We start from the raw sequence: 24880 nt of genomic DNA, 5'->3' as shown, positions 1-24880 counted from the left end.
CTTAAGTGACCTTGACCTCTGACTCAGTGACCTGGTTCATGTGCATGACACAAAGTCTCATGATGAACATTTGTGCCTAAAAACTCATTCATGTTATTAGAAAATTCCTTCATGTACAAAGAAGTTATGGCATGGACAAGTTTGGACACACTCACACACACACAAACACTGAACAGCCATTTTGACAACCATGTCGAGCTCAGCAAAAGTCCTCTGACCACTAAGCATAAAACTTCAAAGCATAAACAAGATACAGTGCAGAGAAACAAATTTTGATATTATTAATCTATATTTGACCTTTTACCTCTTGTGACCTTGACCTTCATTTTGGGAAGACAACTCAACTCACCATGGAGAACATTTGGTCTAAGTTATATTAAAATCTATCCATGTATATAGAAGTTAAAAATAATACTCACAAATGAATGTTTTATTTTGTTATTTAGACTTTGACCACTAAGTGTGAGCTTGACCTTTGCCACAGCTTAATTTTTTCGCGCAACTCTCTGCCTCACTATGGAGAATATTTATCAAAAGTTATAATAATTTCACTCTATACATGTAGAAGTTATGTTCCAGACCCATTTTTTTCCGTTGACCACCGCGGCGGATCTGGGTTTTGTATGCGATAAACCACTCCTTTACAGTGAACATTTGAACCAAATTATTTTGTAATCCCTCAAAGAATGAGCAAGATATAGACCAGACAAATCTACACGGATGGACGCATATACACCTAAAAATACAAAGTCCAACTCACGCAGGCTTGACAAAAACTGAATGCTACATAAACATGTGCTTCTGCTATTTTTCAGATGCACCTGTTAAATATGTGCTACTGCCTGCACAAGGTTCAAATATTTGCATTATTAATCAGTTTTCTTTGTTTATTTTATTGAAAAAATAATTCAGGTAAATCTCTTTTTTACCTATACACTCTGGAACTGGGGTACTATATTCCCCAGTCTCTGTACAAGTTAAAGTACCACGAAGCTCTGTAGATAACCTAAACCCATCATTACATATCACTGTGACATTGTCTCCAACTTTGACAGGTTCTTGTCTGGTCACAAAACCATGGATGATCTTCAACTCTGGGCACATAGTCTCTGCAATTGTAGAAAACATACAAGATCAAGGTACTAAACACACATACTTTCAACTCTAAAAATTAAACTACAACTATTTTTTTGTGAGACAGAAACAAAAGACCTAAAAGGTAGACACTGAAAAAGAAATATTGTTGAGAAACAGAATTCACGCGAACAATGAAACATGTACTGTTAGGTTCCAATGTGTTTCTAAGAATACAGTGTCTTTCTTTTCTTTTATAGTCTTTTTTTAAAAAGTTTTTGGTAATTTTTTTATGTGTATGTTCACTATTTATTTACTTGATCTCTTTATCAGCATTCTGAGAATATTTAATAAAAATTTATATAACAGCCATACCATTACCGGGGACACATTTTGGAAGGTCATGTGACCACATGCCAACAGCAACACACTCTGCAAAGGTATAACCAACCAGTTGGTAGCCAGGATCACAGGTAAATCTAACCCTTTCATTCACACTGTTGTAGTATGGTGCATACGTCCTTCCATTTGAGAGAGGAAGTAACTTCGGACAGAGAATATCTAGAATATTAAAAAAAAGTCCTCTGTTGTTAATAATTATGTATAAAATATTCTATGTGATAAAAAAGGCACACAAATTATCACATCTTTACTTACTTTAATGTCTTAATAAAAAGAGAATAATGGAAGAGTTAAGATTGAATACTAATTTTATTGAACTATTTGAATAAAATCATATTATCCGAGCCTCTGGCAAGCGTAACATTGTTTTATTCAACAAGTTCAATAAATTTAGTACTGAATCTACACAAATTTAATAGTCTATTTTAGTTATCTTGATATGCAATCACTTTTAGCACATAAATAATATCACCAAAATTTAATGAAAAGTTAAATTACATTATTATATTTGTGATGCTATAGAGAAAATTTACTGACTGTGAAACGATATAGATCCAAGAGTTCAAGGAGCTTCTTGACTTTGTCTGTCAGGGTAGGTACATGGTTCTAGCATCTTTAACAATAAATAGTCTAGAAATGTGACCTTGTGTTAATAAATTAAATCAACAAAAATATATGACTAAATATCATTATACCTTCACAAACAGGTAAGTTAGACCAGCCATGATCTGTACAGGTGACTACACTACTTCCTGTCAGCTCATACCCAGGATTACATTTATACGATGCCACGCCCGAAAAATAACGACTGGTTATGTTCAGAAGTTCACCATTCTTCAATATCCCAGGAGGACCACAATAAATATCTGTAACAAGTTACAAAGAAATGAAGCAAAATACTTCAAATCCAAATATTTTAAACATATTTGCTTATTTTGATACTTTAAAATTAACTTTTTAACAAATTTTCTTATTTTGATAGATCAAAATGACTTTTCAAACAAAACTCATCTATTTTAAAAGTACCACTTACATTTACATGTTGGCCTGGGTGATCCCCAAAGCCCGCCAATATCACAGTATCTATGCCGGGAACCAACTACCTGGTACCCAGTATCACAGTCGTACAGCACAGAGGAGCCATATGCAGTATGTTTAGATGAAATGCTAAGTTTAGCAGGTAATTCACCATTGTCATGACAACCTAAAAAATAATAAATTTTTCAAAATGTATAAATCAGTAAGTAAATTAATATTTAATAAAACAAACTCAAATGGAATAGTCTTAGTGTTAATATACAAACTGAAATCAAGATAACTAAAAATTTCAAATAAGGTAATTTCAGGTGGCATATCTTTGAATAATTTGGTGTGTAAACTACAAGACTGTTTGTTATATTTAAGAAATAATATATCCCAAACAGTGATTTTATCGCTCAATAACATCACAGTTTGGAGTTTGGATGCGAGGAATTACTTATTGTCAGCGCGTCGGATTTTATAGTGGTTACGTCACATGTATAATGATTACGTCACATGTCTAAATATAGAACGTCAAACAGTGACTCTATTGCATAATAACACACACTTTCGGTTCTTCTATGTTCAATAGGTAAAAATGCGGGTTGTGTTAGAATTCACCATATAATCAATTTAGTGCCTCCAATGCCAATGTTAATTTACTTGCTCCAATGTTTAATCAAGTACAAGAATAGAAAATTCTCACCGTATGAAAAAGAAACTGTCCATCCGAGTCCTGATAAACTAGTGTCACTTGTAAACTTGATCACAAACTGACCACTAGCTGTAGAGACTGACCACGGCTCCAAATAACCACTTGCGTTCTTGAGCAATGTTTTACCAGATATTTCTGCACCTTCATAAACCTATAAAATATCTCAAATAATGTATATAATTTGTGTATTTATATTACATAACAAAATTTATTTGACTCCTTACCATGCTAAGTATCTTAAATGGACTTTCATATCAATAAATCCTATGACTTTACAGCTCTCACAAAATCATATAATTTACATTTAGCATAATTTAACAACCCATCTACAACCTTTTACAATAAAGTTCATCAAAATCTACAGAGTCTATGAAATAAAGTCTATAAGTATGTGTGGACTTTTGTTTAGACGAGTCTTATTCTGACAATTAAATTGAATTTCATTGCCTTTTTATTTTGTAAAATGAAAAGCTATACCTGAACTAAATCATAATTTTGTTCTGTATCAAACTTTTTAAACAACAGAGTTGTCTCCTGGGAACCAGACTCTAGCTTAGAGATGGTACATTGTAGCTTTGGTGGATACTGGTGCTCGGCTGTGAATCCAGGGGAACTAATCCATCCAAAACTTGCTTGAACTTTAATATCACAACCTGGCAGATGAGAAAATAGTATATAAATTTTGAGAACAGCATAATGGTGGAGTAAAAGATAATCATAAAGGGTCAAAACAATGGAATAACGAAAGCCATAGATATCCATCTTACAGAAAACAGAATGAGTGAATGATTCACAGGACAGTCTACACAACATACACAGCACATCTCATATTTGTATGGTCAAATTTATCTTCTACAGAAATTTTGTTTTGGAATTTACCTTAATTTTTGTAAAAATTATTTAAAAAATTGAAGTTAACAAAATTACTAGATAGGATAGAGATATGGCATCAAAGTTAAATTATGTCATGCTTGTAATGTATAGGATTTAAATGTTCCAAATGTTGCTTCAAATTCTCAAAAAAATCCATGAACTCCAATTAAATGAGCAAGTACATTTGGACTAAAATAAAATCCAAATTTAATGTAACTGTCCACCGATATATGACTTAAAACGCAAAACAGGGTGGCTATTAAAAAAGTCAATCAATAAAACAAGCTACAAGACTCTAATTACACTTTGATACATTAACATTTTACCTTTTTGATATGTTAAATTGAAACCCCTCCCTGTGTCCTTGAGATCAGTATTGAGCTGAATGAATGAATACTCTCCAGAAGTGAAGAGCACTTCTAGTACATTATCACCTCCTCCAATGAAGAATGCCATCAAATTAGCATCCTCATTTCTCCCATCATAAATCTTCAATGTATCTCCATTTCTTAAGTCTAAGTCAATTAACTGAAAGTATATGAAGCCAGACTATGTATTCATTCACATGAAATATCACCATTTAAACTGGGTAATTAATTACCTATGCAAAAAAAAATAGTGACAGGCCAGCCTGTTATCTGACCCGGCACTACTGTAGGCTGCTTAATTTCAATTATATTTAAATCCCTTTAATTAATTATGGGCAGTTCCAAATTCAAAATGGGACCAAAAAAGATTTAACTCAATGAGCAAAAAAGGTTAACTAGATAGGATTTATTGACAATGAAGTGTAAGTTCTTATTTACTTCAATCATTTAAGAGACTCAAATGAAGGTACATGTATATGTCATACAGAACATGAAAAACTTTTTTTTTCTTCAAGATTGGTGTACCATTTGATGTAGATTTCTACCAATGACTTAAGTGCAAAATTTCTGATTTTGACATACTTGTTAGCAAAATCAGTTATTGCATGCATGACCCAAAAATGAAAAAATATTAACATGACATTTATTCAAATCAGGATGAGAGTCAGACAATTTTTTTTAATGTTTTAGGCTAATTGGCCTTAGTGGAGCCCCTTTAATTATACATGATATGTCATTTCAGTTAAGTATGTATTCTTTGGAGGTTCAAACTTAAAGCAAAAGTTTTTCTAAGAAAATATAACAATTTATAAGTGTTCTTTAAATTCCACTTATAGATATGTGTAAATGACGTCATTTGCCATTGAAACACACCAAAAAACTTGCAAAATAAATAGACGAAAACCTCTATCAAGGGAGTAAACTCTTTCACATTTAAAATTAAATTTTAAATGATTAATTATCTTTCTTAGTTTATCATAAAATGAAATAAATTTATCAATGTTGAATATATTTTTTACCTGTAGACCAATGATGTCCCCCTCTGCCCAGATTGTCCATGAAGCGTGAATATTACCCATAGCAGTATCCGGATAGCCAGGGGAGGTAATAAATTTTGGTGTTTCCTTGGCAACCAGATTGTCCGTATATCCAGCATCCACTGAAAACAGTATTGTATACATTAATACATGTGCAAAGAATTAATTCAGTAAAATGTGCTGGCTGGCCAACACCACATTAAAAGACAGATAAATCTATTAAGCCAAGTGATCTTTTTTAAACACTGAAAATTTCACTCTGTAAAATGGACTTAAGGTTCATTCACTAAAGACCATATTTCCCGGAATGGCTACACAAAATTTTTTATGGCTTGGTTATCAGTGACACTAAAATCGTTAAAACTTTGTCAATTTTTCAGCTCTTCTTGGAGGAAGAACCTCAGGTGCCCCTCTGTGCATTATTTCAAGTAGGAGTCACACCTGAGTAAAACTACCCACCTTCCATAAGCTAGCTGGTTAGCTACCATTCAAGAAAAGAAACATTACAGGCCCTGAAGAGATTCAAACTAGCAGCAGTGAGGGGCCAGTAATTTATAGACAGTGAACTAAACAATTCAGCCACTGAAGCCCCTTAACATCAGTCTTTTAAATAGACTGATTGCACATACAAATCAAAGGGCTACAAGCTCTGTGGTATTTTCTGATATTTGAAATCTAAATCGTACTGTATATCTGTATGTATTTTCCTGTATAAGTTTATTTTTATATATTAAACTATAATTCATCTTGCAGGGCACCAAGATGCAGCGACTGGGTTTAGATTTTTTACTACAACAGTTTGAGTTTTCTGCGATCACAAAATATACTGTAAACTGTTGTCAGGTGACTTTTGACAAAAAAAATTTATTTATCCTCAGCATTTATTTTAGCATTTCAAATATAGGGGAGATAATCCTTGAGAGCTTGTTGAAACAAAGTTAGGTTTTTTGTAAGAAATAAATTTGATAAAACAATTCTCATGATAAAATGGGTTTTTGTCTTTTTGTTGCTTTTTGTTGTAAATAAATTAATTTTTCAAAAAATAAGATACTGAAGACTGTTCAATGCTTCGCTTCAATAGTTTGATTTTAATATTTCATTTTTGATACTATAATTCCTACAATGGTCAGTTCTAAATTTTAAGCAGGATCAAGTCCATTACACAAATTCAGCATGGTATAAGTTAAAACGAAATCAACAAAACAAGTGAGGGCCTGCTGTTGAATCAATTAGAAAAATTGTTTTTATAAATAATTATGCAAACTTTAGGTAAGTGTATGTATATGTATGTATGGGTGTGAAGGACAAGTTGTCACTCTGTCTGTCAGGCAGAATGTCAGCTCACACATTTATTAAATCACAACATTTATAATATTGACCTTTAAACATTGCCTGTAAAGTTTACATTTAAATTCAATATCTTTCCAAACATATGCATAATATTATATGTAATAAGACCTATGCTTTAGAGCAATTATTAATCTTCATATTAAAGATTTCAATATCAAATTTTGCTCAATGTCTGCACACACCCTACAGTCTTCAGGGATCTGGGGGGTAGGCCTAAAACTCAGACAATTTGTTTTGCTGTTAAAGTACAGTATACAAGGAATCAATTTAAACATATTCAGTATCTTTCAGTATTACAGCTGATATGCAGCTTTCATGTTAGGTGTTTTTTTGCTGATATATTTATCTTAAGTTGTAAACAGAATGATTTTCCCACATAGGCATGGAACAGCTCTCTTCAACTATCACTGCACACAGTTTGCCAGCTTTATTTCTGTCACAATCATGTCCAAAATATATTTTAGTGCCTTGCGAAAAAGTTCTTACATAAATTTATCCTGCTTTAATTAAACAGAAAAGATGAATGTTCAGAATTATACATGTAGGGATAGCAAGGATACTGTTCTCAATATTTCAGTTAACACATAAGATGCCAAAACTGAAAGTGATTCAAATCCTTGCCCCCAGTAGAGAGCCTTGTCAAACCTCACATATGTTAGTGGCTCTTTTTTGTATTTTGATACTGAAATTACAGAAATTCCATTAAGATTTGAATGGAATATTCCAAATTCAAAGCGGGGAAAATCCATTACACAAAGTTATGGTAAGAATTGTGAACCAAAGATTTTTTTCAAGTATAAGAATATGCTATCTTTACTATAATTGAAATACAGAATCTAAGATTTTCCATATCAGGCTGTCGGGGGGAAAAAACAACAAAAATTTATGTCAACACAGATGACTGAAAAAAAAATTTGAGTAATTTTGTTACAAAAATCAAGACATTAGGTGCAACTCAAATGATAATCACAAAAAACCTGATACATAATCAAGTAAACAACCATGTGTTTGCACTTATATTTCTATTTCTAACAACTACTTCATTACTTGATGAATGCAATGAAATAGAATGACAAAAACTACCAGAGCCTCATGACAGGAAAAATATTTAATATTCTCATAATTTTATGTAAAACATATGTAGCAAAATAATTTATGATCAGTTTCTATTCACAAGAATCAACCATTACACATGATTTCATTGCTTTTTATTTAAACTTATCATAAACAAGATTAAAATTCATATGACTGTCCTGTAAATTTGTCAGAAAAGTAAAGTCAAAGTAAAAAACTTAGACATCCCAGCAGTATATTTTAAAAGAACAATTAAGAGAAACACTGAAACAAATAATAAAATGAACACATGGAGCTTATTTGAAAAACAAAACAGGAAAACTTTTCAAAGAACACTTAAAAGCCTCACAGTATAATGTCACTATTAACTATTAACAGTCTCTGAATAACCTTTAAGCCCCCCCCCCCCCCCCCCAAAAAAAAAAAAAAATCTAGAGGGTTTACAAAAAAATCTGGACAGAAAACAAATAGTTTTGACCAAGAAAGAAAACACACAAAAACAATACTTAATCTCATACAAAAATAATTTGGACCAAAAAAATCATTCTGTAAAGCAACCAAACCATTTCCCAACATTTTTTTATTAAAACACCCATGTTTGTAACTAATGCCATTACAAATTACCTTTCATCATTTGGACCTAGCTTGACCTTAAATAAATTAAGATAAAAAGTTCAACAAACATTGCAATGGTCTTACCTGGAGACTGGGTGTGTGATTAAAACATGTTTAACTAATGAAGTAATTATAATATGCTTACTTGTTAATTAATCTTTGCCACAGTAATGGCAAATCAACAGTCACGGAAGTTATGGTAAGGTCATGCAGTTGCACACAATAATGTAACCACCTTTTAACATATTCTCTATATGAGCCACGTCATGACAAAACCAACATAGTAGTGTGTTTGCGACCAGCATGGATCCAGACCAGCCTGCGCATCCCTGCAGTCTGATCAGGATCCATGCTGTTCGCTATCAGTTTCTCTATTTGTAATAGAGTTTATAAGTGAACAGCATGGATCCTAATCAGACTGCTTGGATGCGCAGGCTGGTCTGGATCCATGCTGGTCGCAAACCCATTATGTTGGTTTTGTCGTGACGCGGCTTATATAAGCCCTTTGACACTGAGTATGTTTTTTTTTATAACTGGACATGTTACATTCACTTCCTTATGATGAAAGCAAGTCAAGTATCTTCCTAAATTATTTTTTTTCTCAAGGATTCAGATGGAAACTTGTTTACTTAATACGCCCTTTGATGTTGAGATATTTTTTTTTAATAATGGGCATAAATCACTTATTTCCTCATCATTGATGAAGGCAACTTAAGTAGGTCCCCTATATATATATTGGATGACATTCATATTTTTAATCTATATATTTTCTTGGAAGAATTAAACTAAACTACTTTTTATGCAAAATTTGATATTGTTTTTTTCTTCTTTTTTTTTCTCCAGATGTTAGACAATTGTGATTAATAGATCACTGTATGTTTACAAGTATTTAAGTTATTTCTTACGCAGCTTTCTGAAGGCATACATTTTCAAAAAGGCATATATTATCGAAAACACCCGCTACAAAATATATTTTAGTGCATATGTCTTGTTAGCTGGAACTCTTTGAATGTTAGCATTGACAAAGATTTGCTTAAAGTCAGGCTACCCTGCTATAATATGACTAGAAACACTTGATATAATGGCTGCTTGATTTTGATAATTTGATAATAATACAAACAACTGACAGTTCCAAAGTCAATGCAAGACAAAGGATAAGTACATTACAAGGTAAAGGTTTATATTTTGATATAAATTGTCACCTAAGTGCAAAAAACTCCTATTAAATTTAGAAGGACTTAACCCATTACTGCACTAAAGTGACAATAATATGTACTAAAATATGATTCATAATTAACCCTTCGTAATTCAACCCTTAACATGCTGGAACTGTAAGTAATCAGCCTTTGCCACTAGAATATAGACAGGCCAGCCTACACTTCACTGCAGTGTGACCAGGTTCTATACTATTAGCTAACATTAAATTTTCATCTTGAAATCCCCAAAATTGATAATGGACAGGTCCAAAAACAGCAAAAAAGAATGCTGGACAAGTTCATCTAAGAAATTCAGTAGGTTATGTTTGTATTGACATACTTATCACTTTCTAATGCTGATATACCTTGCTGTATTACAATCACACTGTATGAGAGATAGCTACAAATATTTCTGGCATCATAAGAACACTTTAGAATATTTGTTAAATAAAAGTCATCTGGCATTAACATCTTACAACAACCTACACTAGTCTACATTGATTAACATTTTACAGGTTTTAAACAGGTAACATATCACAATAGACAGTAACTTCACACTACCCTAATAATAAATGACATATTTTTTCTTCTAAATATTTTCATTAGTTATCAATCTTGACAGCAGGTAAACAAAGAAGTAAATTTAGCAGTTTGTCTTATTTTATTTCCACTTTCACTCAATTTATCAAAAAATGTTTCACTGTTTTGACCTTTAACACCTTAACAGTGCTGAAAGGACTTGTTCAGCTTCCATTAAGAAACAATCCATGATTAATGTTGGGGATGTCAAGATAAGAATTTAGTCAGCCTGGTTAAACATTATGGAAATACAAGCTGGCCTGGCCCTATACTAGTGCCAAAGGTCAATCACTTTCCGATCCAGCACGATAGGCTTTAAACAAATTGGCAACACTCAACCAAGCTCTTTTTTCAAAGCACTTACATCAATTCATATTTTTGCAAAAAATATGTGCAAAATAACTTCCAAAACCTTTTATTTTTCTTTAAAAAAGAAAAAGGAAAACATATTTAACAATGACACAAACATGACAATCAGTTCAATGTCAATTTTCTTGTGAACTCCACCTATTGCTACTGACATAGTGGGTACCCTGTGTGACCCAGGCTTTGTTAATAGTTCAATCTTCTACCTGCTTATTTGTTTGGTTTTAAATTTGAAACAGTCCATTCAAAGTTTAATGAGTACAAAATATGAGCTACCAACAGTAAAGAGCCTTTGGAGTGCAGACTAGCTATACTGGTGACAATTTCTAGACTAATCATTTTCAGTTTTAACAACCATTTCAGCAATCGGAATGTCCAAAAAGTTGCGAAAAAGTTTCACAAAACCGTAAGGGCGTTGCACTTTGACGCTGTCGTCAATGAAGAGCAAGGAACAGACAATGAACAGAGCATGCAGGATAACTAGGATGTTTAAATCTCATTTCTCACTAGTATCTTGTACTGGAACAATCAGAGAACAAGGAAAATGTGGTAAATTAATAGATCCGTGCAGATTGCATCTGCGGTTTGTGTCTAAACTTTTGCATCTTATCTCTACCACTCAGATGACCCTACTTGACAAATGCTTTCAACTCAATTATATCAAAAACCACTTCTGACTTTTACTACTTGAACAAATTCTTCTGCGTTCCTTTTTTCCTTGTATAAATCTGAATGGCAAGGCTCATTTCCATTTATAAGCGTTGTAAAAACCCACAAAACAACCACTGAGCTGTAAGGGATTCCACTGAAGTGCTTTGATAGGAAAGGACTTAATATTTCCTATATTTGTATACCATTTGACCAATAACGTATTTGTATTCCGCAAAATTACCAAATAATGACAAAAGCAGCATTACAACATATGTATTTTAAATAAAGCTGAGGACCCCACAAAGACTTTTCAATTTAGTTCTGAGTATATTTCTTTATCATCTTTTAAGAACACCAGGACTGGTGATCTATGTAAAAATTTCAAACTTTATGGATTTAGGCTTTTGAACCAAAGTGGAGGTCTTCTAATTATATGTATTTCTGAGATGATTATCATAATTATACAATACATGACTGATAATTTAAATTTCTTAAAATTGTGCAGTGAATTTCCCCAATGAAACCTAAACAGACAATTCAAAGAGGCTGATCTCTATAAAACTTGGAACATGTACTCTAACAGAATTACAGCAAGACACACCCATTTAATAACTAAACTTTCATCATGTTTCAGTCACTTTAATAAAATCATCTTATAAACATAAATCTGGGTTAATTCCCTACATCTTTCGATTTCGTGATATATATAATGGAACATTATTGTATATTGCAAGGATAATCTGCAGTCATGATTATCCAATAACATAACCCTAAAACAAGACTTAAAACCTCTTCAAGTTCCATCATACTTATTTTATTTTTTAAAACATATGGTAGGAATCAGTGCCATCAAATAAAGAATTTATTCTCAGCATAATTTCCTGTCAAACCCAGCATCTTACAAGTGCTTGTGCATTAATTTCTGAGTGCAGTGAGCAATAAATTATACTTCACAAATTACGACAGAAGTCGTGAATTACATCAGACCACACCCTATCCATGTAAATGCTGCAGCACAGAACAGGATGGGTGAAAAATAATACTCATGAATGTTTTATTGCTTAATTATTAAACAAGAAAGGCAAAATATAAATTCTAAGAGCTACTTAGCCTATTATTTATATTCCTAATTGGTTGCCTATATTTGAGTCTAAAGGTTATTGACAGATTCTTTAGGCCTAGATTTAATTCTATATGTTATTGAGTAAATGCCTAGATATGAGTATCTATGTTATTGACTAAATGCCTAGATTTAAGTCTTTAGACCTAGATTAAGGTCTATATGTTATTGTGTTATTGACTAAATGCCTAGATTTAAGTCTTTAGACCTAGATTAAGGTTTATATGTTATTGACTAGAGGCCTAGGTTTTAGTCTATCTGTTATAGACTAAATGCCTAGATTTAAGTCTTAAGGCCTAGATTTAAGTCTATATGGTATTGACTGCATGCCAAGATTAAAGTCTTTAGGTCTAGATTTAAGTCTTTATGTTATTGACTAAGTGCCTAGATTTGAGGCTATAGGTTCTTGATTGAATCCATAATATAACCCTTCCCCAAGTAAAAAATAAATTCAGAACGGTAAGGGGGTTTCAGTGTAAAAAAATATTTATACAAATAATAGACAACAGACTGCATCCATGTTCAAATCTGGCCTAGCACGATATTAATGGCATAGGTATGTTTTATATCATTGCAAGCACTGAAATAGTTAATTGCTCCAAGATTTCCAACATCACATTAATATGATTATGGGATTCCTGATACACTTCCAATGCAATAAAAATTTCTTCATTTGCTGATATAGAATCTTCATAACTAAATGAATAATAAAAGCAGAAATTTCATCAACTTGAAAATTTATCAATGAAAATATATTAAATGCAACCTTTATTTGCAGTTTTGGAAAAGATTTAAAGAGCTGAGCGGCATGCTTTTTCAACAAGATCAAAATACCTGGTTCCCATTTTGCCTTGAACCCAGTTTTCTCTACACTGCGATCTGAGAAGAAGGTGACAAGCAGGAAGTTAGTGGTAGATGTGATAGGAGCTGGTATGGTAGAGCCAGTGTATACAGCAAGGATCTTGTCTTCTAATGTAGGACCATCTCTCACCATCAATGTGTCATAGTCATCTTCAAGGTCAAATAAGGTGAACTGAAAAGACAAAATGATAATTTCAAGACTATTTCAGTATACCCAGATTCAGCTATTTTAGAATATTTTAAATCATGATGATCGGGGTCATATACATCAAACTGAAAGAAATAGGTGGCTATATGTCAATGATAAAGGATATATAGCTATACCTTATGGAATATTTTTATAAAATTTATCAACTGGTTCCATGTACATATTATTCAGCTTTCAGTAGGGCTTTATCTGTTCAGCATGCAGAATTTGCTTTTAATGCAATCTATTTCCATTTATATTACATTAAAGCATTTTGGAAGTTTTGTTGTCTTTTAAAATTCAAACAACAATTTTTGCAGCAGATATATAGCTTTATACACTTTAAATTTATACTACTGATAAAAAAAATATTGATTTTGATATATAACTTTATTTATTTCTGCCTGCCTGTACCACAGTTGTGCACCACAAAAAAAATGTGCTTTGAAAACCCTAGAAATCTTAAAGCTATCATGAAATCAGTAATCACACAGAATGGGTATTTGCCTAACACAGAATGGGTATTTGCCTAACAGAAACAAGTACCACAAAAGGTTAAATGTAGTAATATCAATTTTTGTGTCACCTCTACGGAGTAGTGGCGACATATAGGGATCACTTCTCCGTCGTCTGTCTGTCCGTCTGACTGTCCGTCTGTCCGTCACAAAACTTGTCCGGACTACTCCTCATAAACTACTGATGCAATTTCATCCAAACTTTACAGGAATGATCAGTACCAAGTCTAGTTGTGCATATTGTCAGCATTTTCCGGTTCAATGATTTTTGGCAGAGTTATGGCCCTTAAATAATTTTTAATTTTAAAGTTTGTCCGGACTACTTCTCTTATACCACTAAAGCAATTTCAATGAAACTTTACAGGATTGATCTGTAGCTCAAGTCCTTGCGCATATTGCAAGGGTTTTCCGGTTGAATGATTTTTGGCCGAGTTATGGCCCTTTGAAAAAAAAAGTGTTTTTTTCTGTGTGTTGCCAGATACACAAAAGCTTGTCCGGACTACTCCTCATAAACTACTGGTGCAATTTTATCCAAACTATACAGGAATGATCAGTACCAAGTCTAGTTGTGCATATTATCAGCATTTTCCGGTTCAATGATTTTTGTCAGAGTTATTGCCCTTTAATAATTTTTATTTTTAAAGTTTGTCCGGACTACTTCTCTTATACCACTAAAGCAATTTCAATGAAACTTTACAGGATTGATCTGTAGCTCAAGTCCTTGCCAATATTGCACGGGTTTTTCGGTTGAATGATTTTTGCCGAGTTATGGCCCTTTGATAAAAATGTGTTTTTTCTGTGTGTTGCCAGATACGCAAAAGCTTGTCCGGACTACTCCTTATAAACTACTGGTACAATTTTATCCAAACTTTACAGGAATGATCAGTACCAAGTCTAGTTATGCACTGTCCATCTGTCTGTCCGTCTGTCACAAACTTTGTCCCAACATGAAATTGGCCATCATGAGGCGACACATGTGATTACTGATCGCTCTTGTTTAATAATTGAGACACGCCTTATCTCACTTTAATTTCTATATATTTCTATGTACTTTATTTCATGATGTCATATGTAATATAAATGTTTATTGGAACAGGTTCATTGAATTTTGCAACACCCATTTTATTTATCTTTTAACTTTTACTACTGAAATCAGAACATGAATAAATTTACACATAATTATTATGTTAACAATTATGACAGTGTGCAGCAACTTAAATGTTGAAGTAATTTAACCTGCAAACACTTAAAACTGTAATGAAATTGAAATGCGACAATATTTTATGACATAAAATTCAACAAATTTTGAAATATAACACTTAACACGGATATTGTAAAGTAACTTTTAATTTGTTGCAGATACATTTTCCAAACTATCGGAAAACTAGCTTACCGATTCAACCAAAATTTTGCACTCGTATTCACTCTAATAAAATATGTTTTTAATATGTTTTTAATTGCCTAATTTTAGAAATTTCAAAATTAATCAATTAATTGGAAAGCTGAGTTTCAAAAACATGATTTTAAGCACAGTTGTGAAACAAATACTTGCTTTTTACATAATTATATAGATACATATGTTTTGATTATATCCTGAAATCTATGTATTGATTCTATAAGAAAATATAATCACATTAATTAAAGAGGCTGCATACCCAATAATGCAGCTAATTCAGCTTGCAACTGATTGTCTATTTTATAAAGTTATAAAAAACAAGTGTCATGGTTCAGAACTATTCACTATTTAGGGGAGAAGATGTGTAAGCGGCCAGATAGCTCAGTCGGTAGAGCCGCAGTACAGTATTCCGACAGTCCCAAGTTCACTCTGTTAAATTTGGCACCCAACGGGGACCATGACTGCATATAGCTGTGTTTAATTCACATTGCTCTGTAAACCTGAGAAATTAAAGGACGAATTTCAATATAGCGGGGAAGTATGTCACGGTACAGAACTGCTCACTAATAAGGGGAGATAGTGTGTAAGCGGCCATCAGTTGGTAGAGCCACAGTACGGTATTCCGATGGTCCCAGGTTCGAGTCCCAGTCAGGCTGCACATTTTCTCACCCTGTGACACAAGAATATGGATAACAGCAATGATGCTCCCCAATGTCTTTTATACAAAGCCTTAGGTGGTGGTTTTTGTTGTTTACCCTATGGATCACAGCTGTTAGCTACTCAAGCAGTTTACTAGTACTAGTGCCTTCACTTTCACAAGGAACTGAAAACTTCTGTACATGCTCAAGCAATTTACATACATGTGAACTTTTGATGATCAAGCCGGAGGTTTTTCTTCAAAAAAGAGAGATTTAAGAATTTGCAATAAAAAAATAAGAAAATTCTGACATAAAAAAGAGGGAGATTTCTTTAATTTGTGAAAATATCCTTTATCTTAAGAAAATTCTTTGAAAATATGGTTGCAGAAAGTGGCAGTCTCCCACTAAAAGAGGAAGAGTTCACATGTATGAATTTAGGTACAGTGGGAATGACCATAGAAAGTATTCATGGTCAGTGGTCAGTCACAATGAAAGTGCCCTGGACCGTTTAGAAATCAAACCCAGACAACTATATATTTTGCAGTTCTTAGGTATCATCATACTTCAAATTATAAATAAATGTACTATAACAACAGGTCAACAAGCATGACAGACAGACTAAAGGACCACAGGGAGGACAAAGCAGCAAATATATGCTACCTGCAGAAAAATTTCAAGAAGCAATAATAACAAAAAGAATTTAGATTATGTAAGCACCAGAAACTGTGTACATTGTGCCATTATGATTAACTTCCATAAAGGTGAAAACACTTGATGCATTTTGAAATGTTACTTGTTTTCTTCAGTTAAAGATATAACTTAGAAATTTGCATAAAAATGACTGTATTATTTGCATAAAATTAAAATATAAAACACAGGGTTTACTGTATTATGGATATAGATATTAAGTAACAGAAACTAATAATTTGAACATCAACTACTTTAATATCGTGTTATCTAAAAAGTGAAAAGAAAAAATCTTTTTTTAATGTCGCTTTGATGTTACTAGGGCTTTCATCTTTATCATCTTAAACATGTTACTTAAACCATAATTTGCATCATTTTTTGCCTACATATGAGAAAAAAAACATCAGCTTAATTGTGAACCAATCAAAGTACCAGTCTAACCCATTCACTGATGAATTTCTGGAATGATATGCCCTGTTTTGATTGTGGAATGGTCCATTATAAGTTTTAGGGATATCACAATGAAATGTTCGCAAAAATAAACCTAAAACTTTTAATGTTGCTAACTTGAACAATGGACAGCATACAGCTAGACTCACTGGATCTATACTAGTTGACACTAATAAAATGTTGTAAATCTGTCCTGGTGTTAACGCATATTATTCTTTTATCTTGAACTTATATTGGTTGGTTCTATACTAGTGCAAAGGCTTTCCAGTATCAGTATTGTTAGCTATTATATTATAAAGAACTAGAACACCAAGTAGGTAAGTTATACAGGTAAAAAAACAACAACAAATAATCTAACATCAGGTATCAAATATTCAAAAACCTCTGTATCACACTCACTTGTAGAACAACTGGAACAATCTTAGATGATTAATTGAAATAACGGGTGCAATACATCAGCTGTTGAATTATGTTTTATCTGTTTTCTCTATTGCATTTCAGTTTATCTGTTGAAATGATAGTAAATTTTACTATTATGATTGTACTCAGCTTCAAGGAATAGTTTTAAGCAACTCTAAATATGCATAATTCTGATGATAATAGTGAAGTAGTGTTGCTTTCAATTTTGAAACGGTCCATAGTTAAAATAATCAAAATTTATGAATTAAACAGTCAACAGTATCCTGGCCGACTGCAAGCATGGGTAGGATAGTCATTTTCTATTTTTGTGCTATATAGGCTACAAAATTCAAAAAGTTGCAGACCAATTATGATTTCCAACTGATACACTGGCATTGAATATCATTTAAAGGAAATGATATCCATTGATGTGGCATTCTCATTATGTTATCAAAGGAATGATAATGGGTGGTGAAGAAAAAACAACAACATGATATGCATTGCAGTTAAGAACCAAGGAGTGGTTTAACACAGAATTAAACGATAAATCAAGCACACCACCCTCAGAGTTTTTCTTGTCTTTTTTAATCAAGCAACCTCTGCAAAGTGTTAATTTTATAATTTTAACATTTTTTTTTTAAACAGAACAGTACTTGACAAAATTGTTAATAAGTTTTGATTATAAAAATACAGAAGTCACCCTTTATTACTTTGATAAAAAATACTACTAAAGATTTTACATGTCCAAAAATTAAAAGAAAAATTCCATACAAAAAATAATGATAAATTTGTGTTTAATCGTGTTTAAACCATTTGGAATCACATATAGTCATATGTTTACTGTACCGGTATATTTCTGTGGCAGTATATTAAATCAATTCTGAGAAACCACATATTTCTAATTTTGCCAGATTTACTGTTCCTGACAGACACAAGTTTGACAGTTTACAAACTGCATAACATCACTGTATAATATAAAATAGTTATCTTTGATTTGTTATCATAGACTGCATATTTCCTACATATCTTTCCAGTATTTTTTATCTTATTGCATATAATTAGGGAATCTTAATTCAATGCTTTACTTCTTTTACATAATTCTGTTACATGACTGATTTAAAACTGGTCTACATTTAATAAAAAAAAACTGTTTATTTCTGTTGGGAATGAAATTAGTTTGAATCATATCAGATGGCATAGAAAAAACCTTTGTGAAGATCTTATAGATCTGATTCTAAAAAACCCTTTAATTATTTACTCAACAATTAAAATATCAAGTAAATAATGTTAATATACTAGCAGCTGATTCCTTCTGATCATGAACTAGAAATGTGTCCATAGGACACAGGTGCCCCCACACTCAATTGTTCTGTCAATCTTATAACTCTAGGTCAAATATTTTTTGGACTACATGTGCCACAAGTTGAAAACTAAAAATCTTTTACTAAGTAAAGGGCAAGAACTTTACAAATACTGAATAAATCCACAAGCAAACCCCAAGGTGCATAAGTACACATGCTGACCAACATTCTTGTAAACTTTCAGGCCTACAAGTCAAATACTTTTTGAGCTATGCATGAACAAGTTGAAAATTGCAAATTTATACTACTGTAAGTCGAGGGCAATAATAAGGGAAAAAAATCCACATGCAAAGTCCCAGGTGCATAGCTTCACAGTGATGTTGATCATTATTCCTGTAAAGTTGGTTGATTCTAACTCAAGCACTCAAGGAACAAATAACACAACATAATGAAACGGTTTTTACTAAGTCAAGGGCAATAACTCTACAAATACTGGATAAATCCACAAGCGAAACCCAAGGTGCACAACTACATATGCTGAGCAACATTCCCGTAAGGTTTCATGACTCTATGTCAAATCCTTTTTGAGTTACATGCGACACAAGTTGAAAATTGCAAAATTTTACTAAGTCAAGGGCAATAACTCTAAAAATACTATATAAATTCACATGAAAATACCCAGGTGCACAACTACACATGCTGATCAACATTCCTGTAAAGTTTCATGACTCTAGGTCAAATCCTTTTTGAGTTACATGCAACACAAGTTGAAAATTGCAAAATTTTACTAAGTCAAGGGCAATAACTCTAAAAATACTGGATAAATCCACACAAAAATACCCAGGTGCACAACTACACATGCTGATCAACATTCTTGTACAGTTTCATGACTGAAGGTCAAATAATATTTGAGTTACGTGTGACACAAGTTGAAAATTGCAAATTTTTACTAAGCCAAGGGCAATAACTCTAAAAAATACTGAATAAATCTACACAAAAATATCTAGGTGCACAACTGCACATGCTTATCAACATTCCTGTTAAGTTTCATAACTCTAGGTCAAATACTTTTTGAGTTACGTGCGACACAAAAGAGAATGGACAGATGGACGGACGTAATTACAAAATGGTACATAATTATGTGACTTTTCCTTTGATCTTTTAAGCCATTTTTAGTCACACAAGGCTTAGAAAAAGACACACAAGTAAAAATGGATAAAATAGGATCAAAGAGAATTTACAGTTACCCATTGTTCTCCAAGTCACACAAGTACCTTTGGGTTTGTACGGAAGGACGGACAAGGGTAAATCTAAATGCCCCCCCTTAAGAGGGGGCACAAAAATGCTAAAATATCTATGGGTTCTCTTGTGTGTAGATGAATACATGATTTGTTAAATGAAGCAAAATTTTAGATATTTGAATTACATCTTAACCCTTTCCCCCATGAGCATATTGTGAAAAATGGCCGTTTTCACTGAAAAGCCTCCTGTTACAAGTTCAAACTGCTATGAAACTATGAAAAATGCTTCAATACTAATCAAACTTGGCACAAATGTTGACTGGACCATTGCCTTTGTAACGACATGCTCAGTCTTAAATTTCCTGTTACCATGGCAATGAGGGGGCATCTCAAAATTGCCAAAAATCACTATTTTGCCTCGATTTTTTCCATCAAAATTTATTTCAAAGTGCTGCAACTTCTCAACACGTTACATTATGATCGACCTGGGGTCATTTTTAGCCTCTCAGAAGTCCAAAATTTTCTTGGCGATAAGGGGGACTCCGCCCCCTTCAAACCCCCCTAACAGAAGGGGGCACATCCCCCTTCTGGCAACCCCCTGATGTATCTTTTGGATGGGGGGGGCGGCGCCGAAAAAGTGCTCATTTTTTTTAGCAACATTTCTCAAACGAAAACATGTGTTTGGGGCCCAAATAGGACATTTTTTCACTATTTTAGGCCTAAAAAAGGGGGGGGGGTCGAAAGTGCGTTGTTTCGCGTATATATGGGGTAAAGGGTTAAGTATATTTTCACAAAAAAATTCTCCAATATTGATTCACAAAAATGGAAATACCCATGACATATTCCATAATGGGCATTTTCATGACCTCTTTAGATATTTACTTAATTGGCTTAAGTATGGGATTTTAATTCATAAAATGGATGTGCCTATGGGATATTAATTCATAAAATTGGTGTCCATGGAATATTGCTTCACTAAACTAATTTTAACAATGGGATATGTAATAATCGGAAAGAATTTGCCCATGGGAGATTGCTTCACTTAATGAATTTGCCTATGAGGATTGATTCAATAAATGAATTTGTCCATGGAGGGATTGATTCACTAATACATGTAGTAATAACCAAAGGACCCATGTAATAGTAAATTCAATTTGATATATACCTTTATATTTTACTTTAAATGATTCAAAGTTCTATAAATATCAACTGCAAGTAAAGTGAAAAGTTACAACTTACATTGTTTTAATCTTTCTGATAAAGGAAACACTTATTAGTATCAGTGCACTTAATTGTTATTAAATATGACATTTATTTGCCAATTAGCATATGCAAATAAGCAACTTATCACACAAGATATATAAACAGCCTCTTGACAAGTACAGCATAATTTCACAAAAAAATATTCAACATACAACAATAATGATATCTCATATAATATAACAATAAACCACCTAAAAAAACATAATTCGGTGGCAGCTTTTTCTTCTGCTACATTAAACAGAGAGAATTGGTGGCATTTCTTTGTTTTACAACAATACCACTGACTAGAGGTTTGTTTAGTGTGTAAAAGTTGACACAAAAAATAATATCCTTAACATGTCAAAATGAAAACATGAAGTAAATTTAATGCAATGTTGCAATCCTTTTCATATGAAGTTATTGTACAAAAAACAAAATTAAATGCAGGGAAATTATGAATAAATTTCTGTCTTTATTGACTAAATGCTGCACTGTAGCATCCTTAATACACATCAAAAATTAATTACATTTTGTAATAAGTTAAGAAAAAAATTTCCTCAGTGTAAAATTTAAACTTGAAAGTAAGTTTCAACCACTCTAGTTGCACTGTCATCTTGTAATAAAAATTAACTGTCATTGTGAGCAACATATTTCATTTCATATTTACCTATTAACACTTTTTCATTTTAACATTTACCTATAAACAGTTTTCATTTCATATTTACCTGTTGACAGTTTTCATTTCATATTTACCTATAGTCTTCATTTCATATTTACCTATAAACAGTTTAGTTTTACTTCCATATTTACCTATAAACAGTTTTCATTTAATATTTACCAATAGTTTTCATTTTAGATTTATTTATAAACAGTTTTCATTTCATATTTACTTATAAACAGTTTTCATTCTTTATTTACCTATAAACAGTTTTCATTTCATGTTTACCTATTAATGTAAACTGTTTTCATTTCATATTTACCTATAAACAGTTTTCATCTCATATTAACCTACAAAACAGTTTTCATGTCATATTCACCTATAAACAATTTTTGTTTCAATATGAAACCTATAAACAGTTTTCATTTCATATTCAGTTTTCATTTCATATTTACCTATAAACAGTTTTCATTTTATGTTTACCTATAAACAGTTTTCATTTCATATTAAACCTATAAACAGTTTTCATTTCATATTTGCCTATAAACAGTTTTCATTTCATATTTACCTATAAACAGTTTTGATTTTAGATTTACCTATTAACAGTTTTCATTTCATATTTACCTATAACCAGTTTTCATTTCATATTTACCTATAAACAGTTTTGATTTTAGATTAACCTATAAACAGTTTTCATTTCATATTTACCTACAAAACAGTTTTCATGTCATATTCACCTATAAACAATTTTTGTTTCAATATGAAACCTATAAACAGTTTTCATTTCATATTTGCCTATAACCAGTTTTCATTTCATATTTACCTATAAACAGTTTTCATTTCATATTTACCTATAACCAGTTTTCATTTCATATTTACCTTTAAACAGTTTTCATTTCATATTTACCTATAAACAGTTTTCGTTTCCTATTAAACATATAAACAGTTTTCATTTCATATTTGCCTATAATTAGTTTTCATTTCATATTTACCTATAAACAGTTTTGATTTTAGATTAACCTATAAACAGTTTTCATTTTATGTTTACCTATAAACAGTTTTCATTTCATATTAAACCTATAAACAGTTTTCATTTCATATTTGCCTATAAACAGTTTTCATTTCATATTTACCTATAAACAGTTTTGATTTTAGATTTACCTATAAACAGTTTTCATTTCATATTTACCTATTACATGTAAACTGTTTTCATTTCATATTTACCTATAAACAGTTTTGATTTTAGATTAACCTATAAACAGTTTTCATTTCATATTTACCTATAACCAGTTTTCATTTCATATTTACCTATAAACAGTTTTCATTTTATATTTACCTATAAACAGTTTTCATTTCATATTTGCCTATAAACAGTTTTCATTTCATATTAAACCTATAAACCGTTTTCATTTCATATTCATTTCTTATTTCATATTTACCTAAAACAGTTTTCATTTTCTTATTTACCTACAAAACAGTTTTCATGTCATATTCACCTATAAACAGTTTTCATTTCAATATGAAACCTATAAACAGTTTTCATTTCATATTCAGTCTTCATTTCATATTAACCTATGAACAGTTTTCATTTCATATTTACCTATAAACAGTTTTCATTTCATATTTGCCTATAAACAGTTTTCATTTCAATATGAAACCTATAAACAGTTTTCATTTCATATTCAGTTTTCATTTCATATTAACCTATAACCTATGAACAGTTTTCATTTCATATTTACCTATAAACAGTTTTCATTTCATATTTGCCTGTAAACAGTTTTCATTTCATATGTATCTATAAACAGTTTCCATTTTAGATTTACCTATAAACAGTTTTCATTTCTTATTTACCTATAACCAGTTTTCATTTCATATTTACCTATAAACAGTTTTCATTCATATTTACCTATAAACAGTTTTCATTTTATATTTACCTATAAACAATTTTCATTTCATATTTACCTATAAACCGTTTTCATTTCATATTCAAAGTGGAAACAGTTTTCATTCCATATTAACCTATGAACAGTTTTCATTTTATATTTACCTAAAATGTTCATTTCATATTTACCTGTAAACAGTTTTAATTTCATATTCAAAGTGGAAACATTATGTAGAAATGGAGTTGACTTTAAATTAAACATTAATATGTTAATATATTTTAGTATCTATACTGGCTTCTGTTAGTATTAATATGATATATTCTTTTTGTAAATTGACAATATTACCTCAAGTTTGATTTTATTTCTCACAGGACCCTGTATCTTCCATTGACAGTTGGTATTGGAGGGGTATTTGCCATCTACCTCAGGATACTGGAATGAGTAAGACGGTGCCAAAACTTCTCCACCACAACCTGTTCAATACAAAATTTAGATCATTGTACAGTCTGTAACTTCAAAAACACTCATAAATTGCTAAAAAGTACATACATAATCATAACTTCCCTGTCATTCAAGCAAAGAAAATTGTGCGAAGAATCAGAAAACGTCCTCGCCAAATGATTAAAGATGCTGACTCTAAACATTACAACCTCACCACTTCAGGTTTGAATCCTGCAAAGGACTTTTAACTTTTATGTGAGGAAACTATCTATCTACCTCTCAAAAGGTTGATGGTTTATACTCAAGATAGTGGAAAAGGAGAACACTAATTGGTATCAGTTTTCTTCCTTTAAACAGTGATGCTGGACAGTAACCATATATGATTATAACAGTGTTAATGTGACTTAAAACCTAGTAAACTAAACAGGGTCACTTTATAAACAATGACTGTGGCTTACATCATGACATAATGTCATGGAGACAGATATGCCTGGCCATTGCATGTTAAAGTTACACCTGATTTCATGTCATGTAAAAAGAT

General features: G+C 31.8%; 1 protein-coding gene across 10 annotated transcripts in view; it reads right to left on the bottom strand.

The window, feature by feature from the left end:
• The window catches only part of LOC132720204 (uncharacterized), a 111327-nt gene that overhangs the window by 66270 nt on the left and 20177 nt on the right, over positions 1-24880 (bottom strand). For 9 of the 10 annotated variants that reach the window (XM_060704265.1, XM_060704267.1, XM_060704270.1 and 6 more), the window contains exons 6-15: positions 24244-24371; positions 13275-13473; positions 5472-5611; positions 4411-4612; positions 3689-3864; positions 3203-3362; positions 2510-2680; positions 2172-2342; positions 1450-1635; positions 930-1109 (exon numbers count right to left, since the gene is read on the bottom strand). In XM_060704265.1, the coding sequence (XP_060560248.1) occupies positions 930-1109; positions 1450-1635; positions 2172-2342; positions 2510-2680; positions 3203-3362; positions 3689-3864; positions 4411-4612; positions 5472-5611; positions 13275-13473; positions 24244-24371 (1713 nt within the window). The remainder of the gene's footprint in view (positions 1-929; positions 1110-1449; positions 1636-2171; positions 2343-2509; positions 2681-3202; positions 3363-3688; positions 3865-4410; positions 4613-5471; positions 5612-13274; positions 13474-24243; positions 24372-24880) is intronic. The other variant, XM_060704266.1, reaches the window with a different exon arrangement.

Source organism: Ruditapes philippinarum, unplaced genomic scaffold (assembly GCF_026571515.1).
Source record: "Ruditapes philippinarum isolate M1 unplaced genomic scaffold, ASM2657151v2 ctg812_1_1_1_1, whole genome shotgun sequence".
Taxonomy (NCBI): domain Eukaryota; kingdom Metazoa; phylum Mollusca; class Bivalvia; order Venerida; family Veneridae; genus Ruditapes; species Ruditapes philippinarum.
This window is presented reverse-complemented; position numbering and strand designations above follow the sequence as displayed.